At 35.9% G+C, this 16,748-nt stretch overlaps 1 protein-coding gene across 7 annotated transcripts in view; it reads right to left on the reverse strand.

Annotated features, from left to right (window-relative positions):
- CHD6 (chromodomain helicase DNA binding protein 6) overlaps positions 1–16,748 on the reverse strand; it is a 180,162-nt gene that overhangs the window by 100,837 nt on the left and 62,577 nt on the right. For all 7 annotated transcript variants that reach the window (XM_074211989.1, XM_074211991.1, XM_074211990.1 and 4 more), the window contains exon 5: positions 15,036–15,185. In XM_074211989.1, coding sequence (XP_074068090.1) covers positions 15,036–15,185 — 150 coding nt within the window. The remainder of the gene's footprint in view (positions 1–15,035; positions 15,186–16,748) is intronic.

The raw sequence follows: 16,748 nt of genomic DNA on the forward strand, positions 1-16,748 counted from the left end.
TACAGACCATTCTTAAGTAATTAATATATCTCCAATCTTTAATTCTGTATAATTGCCAAATATTTTAATTTTTTTTTAGTTAAACAAAATTTTAGATTCTATTTCTTTTTGATCAGTCTTGTTGGTAATATTTCATTAAAGCTATATGATTAAAGAGGCTTACTTTTAACTAAGTAGCTACTTTACTAAGATTATTATTTTAATTAAGTTTTTAATTTCCAATATCCCTAAGCAGAATATATCATCTGCAAAAAAAGAAATGAAAATTTTACTTCCTTTTCCCCTAAGCTTATTATCTTAATCTCTTAATTTCTTTTTCTAGTCTTATCCATTCAGTCATTTTTCAATTGGGTTAAGACTCTTTCTTTGCAGTCTCATTTAGTATTTTCTTGGCAGAAATCCTATAGTGGTTTGTCATTTTCTTCTTCGGCTCATTTTAAAAATGGGAAAACTGAGGCAAATGGGTTATAGAGCTAATGTTTGAAGTCAAATTTGAGGAAGATGAGTTTTTCTGACTGCAGGTCCAGCACTCCATCCACTGTATCACCAAGTAGTCTATCATATTTATAGCTAGCATTTCGAGAATTACATCAAATAAAAGTGCTGATTTACGCTGCTTTGCTCCTGATCTCCAGGGAATGAAGCTTAGTTTTAGATTGATTCTCATCACTATACCAAGAAAAAGGTCTACTTATTCTCGTGCTTTTTAATGTTGTTGCTGTTTTTTAACAGAAAAGGGCATTTTTTTAATCAATGAACTAAATATGCAAATTAAAAAGAGAAAGAACAAATTAAAAACCCCCAGTTAAATACCAAATTAGAAATTCTAAAAATTATGTATTTTTTATTTTTGTACAAATGTTTTTATACATTACTAAAATATTCTTGTTTAATAGTAAACATGATACCCACCCCCAAATATAGACCCTCATGAATAATAAAGTAAAGGAAACAGAAAATTTTTTTTTTTAAATGTGCTTCAGTGTGTGTTCCAACACCACCAGCTCTGTTGCAGGTAGATCACATTCTTTAAAAGTCCATCACAAAAGGTCCTTCCAAATTTTTACACCGCTGCCATTGCTGATTGCAACCCCTTCCCATTCATGAATATCTCCCCACTACCATATACTATATTTTCTGTCTCCTTTCACTCTGTCCCTCTTTTTAAATGTGCTGTAGGGTAGCTGAGTGGCACAGATTTATCATCAGCCCTGGGGCCAATAGGCCCTGAAACCACATATCACCCCTAAGACCCAGCAACCACCTGGCCCTGTGGTCATCCAATCCCACCACCCTGCAAGAAGTAAAAAAAAAAAAAATGTATTATATCTGATCACTCTCCCAGAACTCCCTCTCCTCCATCACTCAATCTCCCCCCTTCCCCCTGTCCCTCTTCTCTCCTTTTCACTCTAGATTCTATACCACATTGAGTATATATGCTGTTTCCTCTCTGACCTACCTCTGGTGAGAGCAAAGGTTTCCTCATTCCCTCTCGCCTTCCCCACTTCCATATCATTGCAATAGCTCATTGCAATAAAAAATCTTATTATATGGAATATCTTAGCCTATTTCACCTCTCCTTTCTCTTACTCCCATTACATTTCCCTTTTAGCCATTGATTCCATTTTTACAATGTATCTTCAAATTCAGCTCTCTCCTGTGTTTCATCTATAAAAGCTCCTTCTACTCACTATATTAAATGAGAAGTTTCATATGAGTATTATCAGTTTCACTTTTCTATGCACGAATACAAGCAGTTCATCATCATTAAGTCCCTCATATTTTACCCTTCTTCTCCTCCATTCTCTATGCTTTACCTGAGTCCTGTATTTGAAGGTCAAACTTTCTGTTCAGCTCTGGTTGTTTCAACAGGAACAACTTGAAATTCCCCTGGTTCACTAAAAGCCCATCTTTTCCCCTGTAAGAGGATGTTCGATTTTGCTGGGTAGTTGATTCTTGGTTGCATTCCCAGATCTTTTGCCTTTTGGAATATTATATTCCAAGCCCTATGAGCCCTTAATGTGGTTGTTGCTAAGTCCTGTGTGATCCTGACTGCAGCACCACGATATTTGAATTGTGTCCTTCTGGCTGCTTGTAATATTTTCTCTTTGACTTGGAAGTTCTGGAACTTGGCTATAATGTTCTTGGGGAGGGGTGATTTTTTTGGATCTCTTTCCAGAGAAGATTGGTGGATTGTCGCAATTTCTATTTTGCCCTCTGCTTCTAGGATTTCTGGACAATTTCACTGTAGGAATTCTTTAAAAATGAGGACAAGGTTCTTTTTCCTGATCATGACTTTCACGTATCGCAATAATTTTTAAATTATCTTTCCTGAATTAGTTTTCCAGATCAGTTGTTTTTTCAATGAGATTTCACATTTTCTCCTAATTTTTCATTCTTTTGGTGTTGGAAGTATTATTCTTGACTTCTTGTAAAGTCAACAGCTTCCTTAAGTTCCATTTGACATCTGAAGGATTTGTTTTCCTCAGAGAGCTTTTTTATCTCTTTTTCTATCTGGCCAATTCTGCTTTTTAAAGCATTCTTCTCCTCAATAACTCTTTGAACTGTTTTATCCATTTTGACCTATGCTAGTTTTTAACATGTTATTTTCTTCAGCATTTTTTTAGGTCTCCTTGACTAAGCTGCTGACTTCTTTTTCATGTTTTTCCTGCATCTCTCTCATTTCTTTTCCCAATTTTTCTTTTATCTCTCTTACTTAATTTTCAAAATCTTTTTTTTGAGCTGTCATAGCCTGAAGCTCAATTTCCATTTTTCTTGGAGTCTTTAGATGCAGAAGCTGGTATTTCCTCATCTTAAGATTATTTCGATCCTTCCTGGGATCATAGACAATGTATTTCTCAATGTTGTTCCTCTTTTTTTTCTGTTTACTCAATTCCCAAGCCTGTGCCTGGTTTTGGGGTGCTTTCTGAGCTTTTGAGTATTATTGGGACACCCCACACACACACAAGGATCTCAGTGTGTGAAGCTGTTTTCCCTCCTAGTCTGTGACTGACCACAAAAATACCCCTCTGCCATGGTGCTGAGGTGGGGGGTGGCTGTTGTTCTATGGGAGGCCTAGACTGTAATCAGGATCTGAATGAGATCAGACAGTGTCCTGTTCCAGTTACAGAGGACAGGCCTCAGAAGTCTCCAGGGCATTTTTTTTAAGAAAGATGTTATTTATTTTGAGTTTTACAATTTTCTCCCTATTCTTGCTTCCCTCCCCCCACCTCCCCACAGAAGGCAGTCTGTTAGTTTTTACATTGCTTCCATGGTATACATTGATCTAAGTTGAATGTTATGAGAGAGAAATCATATCCTTAAAGGAAGAAAAATGAAGTATAAGAGTAAGCAAAATTACATAATAAGGTAATACCCCACCCCTAAATTGAAGGTAATAATCTTTGGTCTTTGTTTAAACTTCCCAATTATTTCTCTGGATACAGATGGTATTCTCCATTGCAGATAGCCCAAAACTTTCCTTGATAGTTGCACTTATGGAATGAGCAAGTCCATCAAGGTTGATCATCACCCCCATGTTGCTGTTAGGGTGTACAATGTTTTACTGCTTCTGCTCCTCTCACTCAGCATCACTCCATGCAAATCCTTCCATGCTTCCCTGAATTCCCATCCTTCCTGGATTCTAACAGACTAATAGTGATCCATGTCACACATATACCATAGTTTGTTAAGCCATTCCCCAATTGAAGGACACAGAAAAGATTATTTTATTTTGTCTAAAGCTTTTCTTTTCACCTGTTGAAATAAATATTTTATAACTTGAGAAAAGTGATTTTCAAATTTTTTATTAGTATATGTTGTTCTATTATTTTAGTTTTCTTATAATTTTAACCAACCATTTAATTATTCTTAAGTCTTAGATGATCACAGTATATAAATTTTAAATATGTACTAAAGCCATTTTATTGAATATTTTATATCACATTCATTAAGGATAATGGTCACTAGTTTTCTCTGAATTGCTACTTCTTAGTTTGGGGATCAAATCATTTTTCTATTATTAAAGGAATTTGTTAGGCTATCTTTTCCTCCAATTTTAAACTGTTTATGTAAGGCTGGAATGAATTACTTTTTGAATGTCTGAAAGAATTTATCAATTTACCAAACATATATATATATATATATATTTTTTTTTTCTTTTCTTTTTTGAGTTCATTTATGGTTTGTTCAAGTTAATTTTGTGAGATTAGGTTATTTATAATCTTGATTTCTTATTCCATTAACCTAACCATTTCATATCAGTTTTGCTGAAACATATAATTGGGCAAAAAAGTTCATAATGAATTTCTTTATTTCCTCTTCCTTTGTTGTGAATTCTCTTTCATTTTTATTGTTGATATTTGGGTCTCTTCCCTCTTAAAAAATTATTTTAGCTATTATTTTTAGCTTTTTTTAGTTTTTTTTCAATCAGTTTCTGGTTTTAGTCATCATTTAGATGACTTCTTGTTTTTAGTTTTGTTAATCTATATTTTGATTTTCTAAATTTTTATTTTGGTGATTAGCTGAGGTTTTTTAATTTAATTTTTAAAAAACTTTTTCTTAGATGAATGCTCAATAAATACATTGATCTATTCTTGTTTTTTTCTTGACAAGACAAGAATTTTCACCTCTGGACTTCTATCTCTCCCTAGAGTTTTTTTTTAAATGTTTTTCCAAATATTTTATTTCTCCCTCACTTACACATTAACAACAAACTTTAATACACGTTTTTTAAAATTTTGAGTTCTAAACTGCTATCATCACTCCATTTCCTCCTCCTCCTCATTAAGAAGCGAAGCAATTTGTATAGAATATACAAAATAGCCATGAAAAATGTATTTCCAGGGGCAGCTAGGTGGTGCTTTGGATAAAGTACTGGCCCTCAAGTCAGGAGGACCTGAGTTCAAATGTGAACTCAGAAACTTAATATTTACCTAGCTGTGTGACTGTCACTTAACCCCAATGCCTTGCAAAAACAAAAACAAAAACAAAACATTTTCACATTAGTTGTATTGTGAAAGAAAACATAATTCCACCCTCAAAAAAAAAAACCCCAACTCAAAGGTAAAGAAAGTAAAAAAGTTAGCTTCAAACTCCAAACTCTTATCAGTTCTTTCTCTAGAAATGGATAGAATTTCTGAGAGAGATGAACAGAACCAGAAGAACATTGTACAACAGCAAAATGGGGTTGATCAATCTTAATGGAATTGTTCATTACACCAGTGCAACAATCAGGGACAATATTGGGGTATCTGTGATGAAGAATACTAACTGTATCCAGAGAAAGAATTGTGGAATTTGAACAAAGATCAAAGGCTATTACCTTTAATTAAAAAAAAAACCTGTTATCTTGTTATGTAATTTTGTTATCTCTTAAATTTTAGGTTTTTTTCCTTAAGGATGATTTCTCTCTCAACACTTTCAATTTAGATAAATGTATAGCATGGAAATACTATAAAGACTATCAGAGTGCCTTCTGTGGGGGGGGGGAATTGTAAAATTTAAAAAGAAATAAAAGAAATAGATAATATTTTTCATCATAACTCATTTGCAATTATATCAGATCAATGTATTACTAAGATTATTGAGAATAGCCAAGTCATTCACAGTTGATCATTGTACTGTATTGCTGTCATTGTGCCCAACTGTCTCCTGGTTCTGCTCACTTCATTTTGCATCCGTTTATGTAAATCTTTCTAGGTTTTTCTGAAAGCATCCTGTTTGTCACTTCATACAGCATTCCATCACAATTATATATTATTTGTTCTGCCATTCTCCAACTGATGGACATCCCCTTAATTTCCAGTTCTCTGCAAGTGCAAAAACAGCTGCTGTAAATATTTTAGTACATTTAGGTCCTATTACTTTTTTTTTTTCCTTTGGGGTATAGACAGGCTTACAGCCCTTTTAAACATAATTCCAGATTGCTCTCCAGAATGGCTGAATCAAGTTCAACAATAGTGCTTCAATAGTTCAATTTCCCCAGAATTGTCTGTGGCCAATGCAACACAGTCCTCTCTTCAGTAAAGCAAAGAGTCTCCTGCAATCTTCTGACTAGTTGTCTTAACCAGTGCTTGGAGGGAAATTTAAGAGTGCTCAGGAAAATTCCTGCCTATACTCTGCTATCTTGGATCTACTCCCCACCTCCAAATATTTCAATAAACTGGTTCATCGTTGTCATTTTCATTGAAGAAATTATATATATTACCTCTAAAATTTGTACTTTTAGCTGTGAACTCATCCAACCCTTCTGGAGAGCTATTTGGAACTATGGTCAAAGGGTAACAAAAATGTGCATACCCTTTGACCCAGCAATACCACTACTGGGTCTATACCCTGAAGAGATGATAAAAAAGGGTAAAAACATCACTTGTACAAAAATGTTCATAGCAGCCCTTGTAGTGGCAAAGAATAGGAAATCAAGTAAAAGTCCTTCAATTGGGGAATGGCTTAGCAAACTGTGGTATATGTATGTCATGGAACACTATTGTTCTATTAGAAACCAGGAGGGATGGGAATTCAGGGAATCCTGGAGGGATTTGCATGAACTGATGCTGAGTGAGATGAGCAGAACCAGAAAAACACTGTACACCCTAACAGCAACATGGGAGTGATGTTCAACCTTGAAGGACTCGCTCATTCCATCAGTGCAACAATCGGCAGCAATTTTGGGCTATCTGCAAAGGTGAGTGCCATCTGTATCCAGATAAGGAGACATGGAGTTTGAACAAAGTTCAAGTACTATCCCATGCAATTTAGAAAAACACAGGTATCTTATTGTCTGAACTTTAAGGATATGATTTCTCTCTCATCACACCCAATTTGGATCAAGGTACAACATGGAAACAAAGTAAAGACTGACAGATTGCTTTCCGCGGGGGAGTGGAGGGGAAGGAAGTAAGATTGGGGGAAAAAATTGTAAAACTCAATAGCTTTAATAAAAATTAATTAAAAAAACCAAAATTTGTACTTTTGCCTAACAATTCTTTAGGATTAAATTATTTAATATCCATCTTAAGTCGAATCTTTTATTTAAAGGTACCTTGATCACTATAAATTTTCTAGTATTGTGGTCAGTATATGTGTTTATTTGTTTTGGCATTTATGAAGTTTATATGCTAAGCCTATCACATAGGTAATTTTGAAAGGTATCACAAATGGCAGAGAAATTCTTTTTATTTCTACTCAATTTAATATTTGCTAGAATTATATCTAACTTGATTAAAATTCTTATTTATCTTTTTTTTGTTAGATTTGTCTGAAATGGGTCCAGTGAGGTGCCTCTATAGCTTTGCTGTCTTTTTCCCCGACACCTGATTGTTCCCTTTAAATACTTAGGTGACAATGCATTCAGTACCATGTATTAAGTTCTGATATTATTTCCATATCTATAGAGCCTTTAATTGTAATATAGTTTCCCATAAATGTAGCTTATCTTTTCTAACCATCTATTTTTTCTATTGCTGTAATCTTCACTGCTACCTTCTGCTTTTCTGAATTTGCTTGAAATAAATTAAAAATTGTTCCAGTCTTTAAGTTTATGAATCTTTATTCTTTAAGAATTACTTGTAAACCATGTTTTGCTGGAGTATATTTTCTAATTCACTGTAATGACCTTTGTCTTAATGGATTCATGATCTTTACAAATAAGGTGTCCTTCCCTTCATCATATACTCTTACCATCTCTTCCTTTTTAAGGAGGTGAAAGAGAAAGAATATTTAAGTAATATTTAAGCTATGTTTAAACTAACAAACTGCCCCACCTCTCTTCTTTTAGTCCAGATTAAGGGCATTTTCAATTACCCTTCCCTCTTTGTTTTCACTCTGAAGTGGATCTCAGTTTTATTTGCCAAAGGATTATTCCATCCAGATTCTAGTCTCACTCTTAAAAACTCATTCCTGGTCTCTCCTGCTTTCTTATGGAGATTAATGATTTTCTATACATTTTTGTACAAGTGTGTATGTTCAACTATTATTTATCTTTCTTACAAGATTCTCATTCTCCTAACTCCTTCTACATTTGTATGTTCTTTTTAAATAAGAAACTGAGGAGTCCACACTCTTGTCCCTCAATTTATCCCTGGCATATTCCATTCCCTACTACTTTTTCTTTGTTTCTCAATCTCAAAATGGAACATACCCCCAGGCCCTTTAATATCAAAGTTATTCTGCCACTGTGTTTCCTTCTAAACATTTAAAAATGCTTCAATGATCATATTTTAATTTCATTTTGGGAGGCAAAGGGGCAGGCTAAATACTCTTAATCGTGCCACTCTCCTTCCTGAATACCAAACCCCTAATAAAGAAAAATAATTCTTGTAAGAAATATATACAGTTATGCAAGATAAAACCAAACATTTGCCTTGTTCAAAGACAACATTTATTCTACACCTGGCCTCCTTCACCCTGTCAAGTCTATCTACTTTTTAGTATCTTTATTTTCCTGATTCTTTTCTCCAAAGCTCTAACTTTATTGTTTATCCTTTCTTCATTTCTTCCAAGTACTCTTATACTTCTTTTAGACAACTTTTCCTCTTTAAGATTATATTCATAGCTTTAGAATTATTTCATTCTTTTTTATGGCCCTTGTTGGGCATCTTTTGACTTCTACTTCTTTATAGTGTTGATTTTTTTATTAGCTTACGTAACAGGCTTCACTAGTCAGGTCCTGTTTGGTTTTGATGTTAATGGGGCTTTTGCTAATGGTTTCCACATCCCCTGTTATACCTGCACACAAGGTGATGGGTTCAGGCTATTATGTTCTTCAGGTCCCTCAAGAGTCTCAGTGCACAGTGCTCTAAGCTTCCAGGTCCTGGCCAGAGCTCTGCCAGCCTCATGCTGGTTTCTGATGCTCACTGGAATTTCCTACTCAGAGCATTTGGGGTTTACTGGTACCATCAAGAATGATATGGATTTTCCCTCACCTGGATTAACTCAATCTCATCACCACCCCCTTGACTACCATCCCCCTTCAGATTCTAAGGGAGATACTCCAGGATTCCACTGAAAAGTAGTCTGGATGGAACTTCAGCCTGGCAACTAATCCTGCAGGTACTACAGCCACAGCTATTTAAGCAAAATACTTGTCATCAAAGTCCTTGACTCTGTTAAATAGTTCAACACCAGAAACTGGTAAGAAAAATCAAATTTAAAAGTCAATACAGTCCAACATTAAGGAAGAATCATTAACTTTTGCTGCATCTCTTTCCCTAAGGACCATAGGATTCATCCATCTGATTTGCAGCTAAAACCTTCCATAAGTGTTATCTCCAGTGCTTATCATTTATGCACTCCCCATCCTACAGTGCTGTGTGTCTCCCTCATCTCCCAACCAATCTCACCTCCACAAAAAGTTTCAACATTCAGGCACTCCAGGCTTCCAACTCCCTTGGAATAACAATATTACAGGTTTTAGGTGCTCCTACAGCATCACTGGTCAGAGTACAAGCAGATTTGTTTAGCTAATCTCAACTGCAAGCTTCCCTGGGCTAGCTTTTGTAAAAAAATAATATTTAGTAGGATCTTTTGTTTTTATATTGCTTAAATTTCCCCCTGCACATCACCCCCTTCCTCAGAATAATTTCTTTGTAAGGTAGACAGACTCTTTAAGATTCCTTTCAAAATGAGCAGCTAATGATAGAAAAGAAAAAGGGTTTTTTTTTGGTAAAAGAAGAGGTTTGTATTAATTGTTAAAGGATATAAGATACTGGCTGCTCTGTTAAAGGAACATTTTGATACCTAATACAAATAGAAAAAGAACTTTCTTTTAACATAAATTATTAAAATGTATATGAAGAAACATAATTTCAGACAGGATAAGAACAGTGTGGCAGAGAAAATGATCTGAATTAAAGTGAGGACAGACTTGGAACTTTCTGTGAACAATGTGGAATGATGTCATGTTTGTGTGGGAAAAGTAGAGTGTTAGGAAGAAGCCTAATTAAGAAGTAGAGAAATGGGACTGTGGGAAAAAAGATAGTATTAAGGGCCTGAGAGAAGCAGTTTTTTAAGAGACTTCAGAATTAAGGCATGATAGGTACCTCAGCTAATCTGTCTTAAATTGTGTCACATTAAGTGGGAAAACTGAAAAAAAAAATGAGGAAAGAGATGTTTGGACACTGAGTTAAGTTTATATGTTTAAAAAGAACTACTGATTTGATGGGGGGACTTGGAGAATGGCTGAGACTTAGGAGAAAGCTCCCACAGCAGAAAGGACAGGGAAGAAAGGAGAGGAACCTTAAGAGCAGAAAGAGCTAAATGCTTCAGCTGATGGATCCTGATTGGTCAGAAATAAGTGACTTCATTGGCCAAGAACTCCAGCAGGCAGTCACTATGGGTCACCAGAGAGGGAAGTTCTCTGCTACAATCCCTGCAGTCAAAAGGAAAGTACAAGGCAAGGGCAGGCAGGGATGTGAGCTCCTTTCTGAATGGGCAGTGAAACTTTTGGAGAGGGAGTGGAAACACTGAACTCTGGTGGCAGACACAGCATAAGGAGCAAAAGCTTCCTATGTGGAACATCCAAGTAAATAATGGTTTGGGCTGTTTTGTAGAGCCTAGAGAGAATCAGTTTGTTGACCTCTGTCTACAATTCTCTTGCTAGAGATTTGCTTATTTACATCAAGAGTTAATACTTTCTAAATGATTTCTTTAAGGGTGATGATTATATGAAAGAGCTTATAAAAAGTTACATTCAAGCAAAGATGAGGAAAAGAGTAGTAAGGAGAGAAGTGGTTTCATATGGATTATAATAATAATGTTTGTCCTTCATTTTCAAAGAAGACCACAATATCAGGGAAGTGATGTCATAACAAGTACTTGAACTGGATTTGAGTGAGGCAGTGTTGTGCTAAGTCACCAGCCTCCCTTTCTCCTCCAGAGTCACTGGGTCCAATGACCAGATATGCATCAGGACGACATCCTGGACATGGAGCAATCAGTTAAGTGACTTTACATATATTCCTGAAGAGATAACTAAAATGAAGCTTTGGAGTCTAGAATGTAGTAGTTTCCTGTAGGTTTGTATCCATTACTCACTACAACTATTAAAAAATTGGTATGAGTATACTCTGGGTATATTTGAGTATTGTGATATAATTCATTATTTATATAATATATTGCTTTAATATATTAGTATCTATAATATCATGACTTTTGTCTTAATGTTACTTAAATGATTATCTTTCAAAAGTCTCCAAGTAGTCAGAAAAACATACTGGCGTTTCATTGGTAGATGGGAGAATGTATTTGTCCTCAACAGGATTATACCTATCCCCTAGGACCCTAAAGAAGGAACTCAGTCTTGCTAGTTTGTTGGGAGTGAATAAGTGAAACTCAGAAAAAGAAGTGAGGTATCCTAAGAGGTCTAATTAAAGAGAGTAAGTTCCTGATAGTGCAGATAGTAAAACTCCAATAGATGGGATCCACTATATACCATTTAGTAATATTAAACATGGAGGCAATAAAATTTCATATCCTTTAACAATTTTTTTTAAAAAAAAAGAAAAAATCTACAAATCTATCAATAAATTGAAGAAAACCTGACAAAAATAAACAACATTCCAAAGCTGAGGATCTCTCCCCCCACCTTTTCAAAGAAGCAAGGAAGGTATCTTCTCATCACTGTTTTATTGAGTTTCACTACAATTTTCATTTTCAATTATTTTGTGCTTGCTGTATTTTCCATTTAATTGCAATCATTTATTGTGCCTTTTGTTTTCTTGACTCTATTTACATTCTTCTCCAGCAGTGCAAGAAGATTTTTCCAGGCTTCATCATATTAACTATTTCTTGTAATCCGGTAACATTCCATTACATTTATGTAACAAAATTTACTTAGACATTCTCTACAGAGCGACTGGGCTGATCTCTTGGCTATAGGCCTGTGAAACCTGGACAGCCTATCAGCGCCATGCCATGAAATTGAATTGGTGATCTTTAGAATCTTCCTAAGACAATTTAAATGAAAGTGATTCAAGGCAGAAATGAAGCAGCTCAAAGGAAATGTGACATTCCTAAGTTTAGAGTACCTACCCCAGGTGTTCACACATACTATTTGTGCCCAACTGGTGTAAGAGCATTCCAAGCACATAATGATCTGATCAGCCACAGTCAGACATACTATGATCTGTCACAAACATAGTGACAACTTTGGTCTTCTTCGATAATGAAGTACAAGAACCAACCAACCAATCAATCAATCAACTGTTAACCAATCAGTGTTGATTTCTGTGTTGGAAATACCCACCCTTCCAAGGGCACATAAGCTTTGAAAGGGCTCCATTAGACTGCTTTCAAGGGAAAGTCAAACGACCATTTTCTAATTATATGGTAGTCATAATTAATAAAATGATTTTTAATTATGTAGAAAATATGTCTCTTGGACTTTTTTACATAACACAGGTAATCTTTAGGCACATGACATGGAGTCAAGTGCTACTTTGAAATTATTTCATAACTCATCCAACCTTTCTGGAGAGAAATTTGGAACTATGCCCAAAGGGCAACAAAAATGTGCATACCCTTTGATCCAGCAATACCAGAAGCAGTTTCCTGACCTGCACCTCAGGGAAAACCAGGGACAACTTGGAGGATCAGATAGGAGACCTCAGCCAGAGTGAAAACAAAATCCAGGCCCTCAGGGCAGTTGCAGCACTCAGCACAGTGGCTGAGGCAGCCCAGATCCAGGAAACGAAAGCAGGAGCTGGAAAGCAGGAGCCTCAAGGCAGCTGTCCCCTTAGTGGAGGGACACTTCTGAGGTCTGTCCTCTGACTCTGGAACAGGACTCTGGGGCTCTGACCACATTAAGATACTGATTACAGTCTAGGTTCCCCCCCCCCCAATAGAACAGGGACCCACCCCCACCCAACCCTGTGGCAGAGGGGTGTGATTGTGGTCTTTCAAGACCAGCCTCACACAATGAGGTCCTTTTGGAGGGGTGTCCCAATAATACTCAAAAGCTTAGGAAGTACCCTAAAACCAGGCATAGGCTGGGGAAATGAATAAACAGAGAAAAAAAGAGGAACCGGACCACTGACAAATACTTGCCCATGATCCCAAGAAGGATCAAAACACTCAGTCTGAAGATGCGGAAGTACAAACTCCTGCATCTAAAGACTCCAAGAAAAATAGAAGTTGGGCTCAGGCTATGACAGAGCTCAAAAAAGATTTTGAAAATCAAATAAGGGAGATGGAAGAAAAATTGGGAAAAGAAATGAGAGAGATACAGGATAAAACATGAAAAAAAAAGTCAGCAGCTTAATCAAGGAGATCCAAAAAAATGCTGAAGAAAGTAACATGTTAAAAACCAGCTTAGGTCAAATGGATAAAACAGTTCAAAAAGTTATTGAGGAGAAGAATGCTTTAAAAAGCAGAATTGGCCAGATAGAAAAAGAGATAAAAAAGCTCTCTGAGGAAAACAAATCCTTCAGATGTAGAGTGGAGCTAAAGGGAGTTGATGACTTTACAAGAAAACAAGATAATACTTCAACACCAAAAGAATGAAAAATCAGAAGAAAATGTGAAATCTCACTGAAAAAACAATTGATCTGGAAAACAGATCCAGGAAAGATAATTTAAAAATTACTGGGATACCGGAAAGTCATGATCAGGAAAAGAGCCTTGACCTCATTTTTAAAGAATTCCTACAGGAAAATTGCCCAGATATCCTAGAAGCAGAGGGAAAAACAGAAACTGAGACAATCTACCAATCTTCTCTGGAAAGAGATCCACCCCCCCCCCCAAGAATATTATAGCCAAGTTCCAGAACTCCCAAGTCAAAGAGAAAATATTACAAGTAGCCAGAAGGATATGATTCAAATATTGTGAAGCTGCAGTCAGGATTATACAGGATTTAGCAGCAACTACATTAAGGACTCATAGGGCTTGGAATATAATATTCCAAAAGGCAAAAGAGCTGGGAATGCAACTGAGAATCAACTACCCAGCCAAACTGAACATCCTCTTCCAGGGAAAAAGATGGACTTTCAATGAAACAGGGGAATTTCTAATGTTCCTGTTGAAAGGACCAGAGCTGAACAGAAAGTCTGACCTTCAAATACAGGACTCAGGTAGAGCACAGAGAGTGAAGAAGGGTAAATTATGAGGGACATAATGACAATGAACTGTATGTATTCATGCACAGAAAAATGATACTGATAATACTCATATGAAACTTCCATTTCTTTTAGATTTTCCTGATGCTTAAAAAGATTATTTTCATGGGATACAGAAATTATATACAGAAATTAGAAGGGTTGTTACTATTACTAATATGTCACAAGAATCTAAAGCAAGATGTCAAATCTGGCTTGAGAAATCAGTCTGAATCAAAGTGATCAATTAAATGTAAACTGTACATTTATTAAGAATATAATGTGGGCAGAATTCTGTGACAGGCAGGAGGAGATACAGATAGGTCAGAGTTTACCTCTGACATCAGTAACAGTGAGCAAGAATATGAGAAGATGTGACTTAAGAGTTAGAAAATCTTGTTTGAGGTTGGCAAAGCTACTTAAGGAAACAGAAATAGAAATTACCGCTAAAATGAAGGGGTTGATTACTGAAGTCCCTTCTGGCTCTAGATCCTATGATTTTATAAAACAGGAAACTTGTCAAAGGTTTTATCTTATTCCAAAACAAGGGTGTTAATGAATTACAATCTAATAGGTTCCTCTAAAGCACGCCAAAATGTTCTTTTGGAGGATGAAGGGCCATTTAATGCTGCAGATAGTCCAACCTATAATGTAGTAAGTTCAACATAAAAGCAAATGGTAGGAGAAAAAAAATTGTCCAGAATAATTGTAATGGAAGTGTAAATTCATAAAGTTAGCTACCTCAATAGATGAGTGACTACTGATATCTGCAAATGAACAGATCCCTAATTCCATCCAAAGCAATGTAATAAGTTATATCAGAGATACAGGAAAGTGGAATGATGTACTTAGGCACAATATGGGCTTCCAAAAACAGAACCGAGAAAAAGAATCCTGAAAAGTCCAATGCCCTATTTTGTCAGGTCTTATTTTCAGGAACCATACCTCTGCTTGCCAGGCCAGTGTGGAAGCTGAGAGGGCCGAGGTGCGCCCAGCTCCAAGCACTGCAATTGTTTCCCCATCATCATCCACCACTTTGAAGTCCAGGTCCTCATTATACTTTCTTCTCTTCACTTGTCGTCCTGAGCGCCGTTTCTACAGAAAAAAATAAATCTAATTAGGGAAGAATTGTTCCTTCTACCAAAGCAAAATTTCAGTGACCTGAGGTCAACAAAATTTGGGAAGGCTGTTCCATTTCTTTTTCAAAATGTCAGAAAAGACTGCAGTGAGTTTTATCAGCATCTAATCAGGCATTGTGCTCTTCCTTAGGAAAATCCAGTATATGAAAATCAAAATTCACAAAGTTTGTGCCTTCACACTTTGTCAAACAATTCTTTTCTGTCTATTAAGTGCTGAATCAAAAGTTATATGCACCTATATTCCCTCCTTTGTGTTATCCCAAACCCCTATCAAAACTTTCCTACTAGGGGCAGCTAGGTGGCGCAGTGGATAGAGTACTGGCCCTGGAGTCAGTAGTACCTGAGTTCAAATCTGACCTCAGACCTTAATAATTACCTAGCTGTGTGGCCTTGGGCAAGCCACTTAACCCCATTGCCTTGCAAAAACTAAAAAACAAAACAAAACAAAAAACCTTTCCTACTACAGGACAGTATTTTTTAGTAATATAACTATAAAGTAATTTTAAGAACTCCCAAAGGCATATTTGAAAACCATTCTCATTATTCTGTTAGATCCTCCTTTGGATTTATGAATATTATAAGCCTTATGGAGCTCAAGACCCAGCAATCTCTACCAACTTCACATTTTCACCATTCTTCTTCCTTAGCCTTTCCTTTCCTATTTGCTAACATTCAATATTTCTCATATTATACAAAAATTTTTAAACCAGCTACCAAAAAAATCCATGTACTCCTAGTTTACATGCCAGAATAAAAATTATCGTCAGATGATGACTTACTCCTACCCTCTATAGTTCCCTTCTATGATGCTAAGATCAACATATCTGAGGAGATTTTGAGATGTAGTAAAGGTCCCACAAAAGGCTGGAACTGTATGATCATAGATGGTTCAGTAAAAACAGAATAGCCCAACTAGTTAGTTGGGGGCATTTCCAAGAAATTTCACATTTCAAGGACTTTGAAAACAAGCTGAAAATTAAGTTCGATGAAAGGAAAAGTTGTTTTGTTAGTATTTGTCAGAACTTCCACAAGTGCCCTAACAAATACAATTAATGAATGTTTGATAAACCAAAGTAAAAAAAAGAACTCAATCTATGAAGAGAGGAAAGTCTTACCTAAGACAGTATTCACCTGGACATTTGTTTTTAGGAATGAGATATAGGTGGGCTTTAAAGTGGTTTTTGTGAATCTCCCAAACTGTCCTGGAATAAGGAGCACATTCATATCTCTAATCCAACATTTTAAAGCATTCAGATTTTAAAATTACTTGTATAAACAGTAATAGTAGTAAGGACCCTAAAATTCTTAGAAAGATGTACTACGTTCTCTGAAAGAACATTGGTCTCAAAAAGAGTACGCTAAGAAAAGGGCTATTCATACTTTCTGGATCTCTAACCAAGTCCTAGGAGTCAGATTTACAGAAGAAAACCAGAGGCAGGAATAAGTTAGTAATAAAATGGAAATAAGCAAGATTCCATCTAGAAGTTGCCATTCAAAAAGTTTCCTGTCATAGCTATAC

The sequence above is a fragment of the Macrotis lagotis genome, chromosome 1 (genome assembly GCF_037893015.1).
Source record: "Macrotis lagotis isolate mMagLag1 chromosome 1, bilby.v1.9.chrom.fasta, whole genome shotgun sequence".
NCBI classification, from domain to species: domain Eukaryota; kingdom Metazoa; phylum Chordata; class Mammalia; order Peramelemorphia; family Peramelidae; genus Macrotis; species Macrotis lagotis.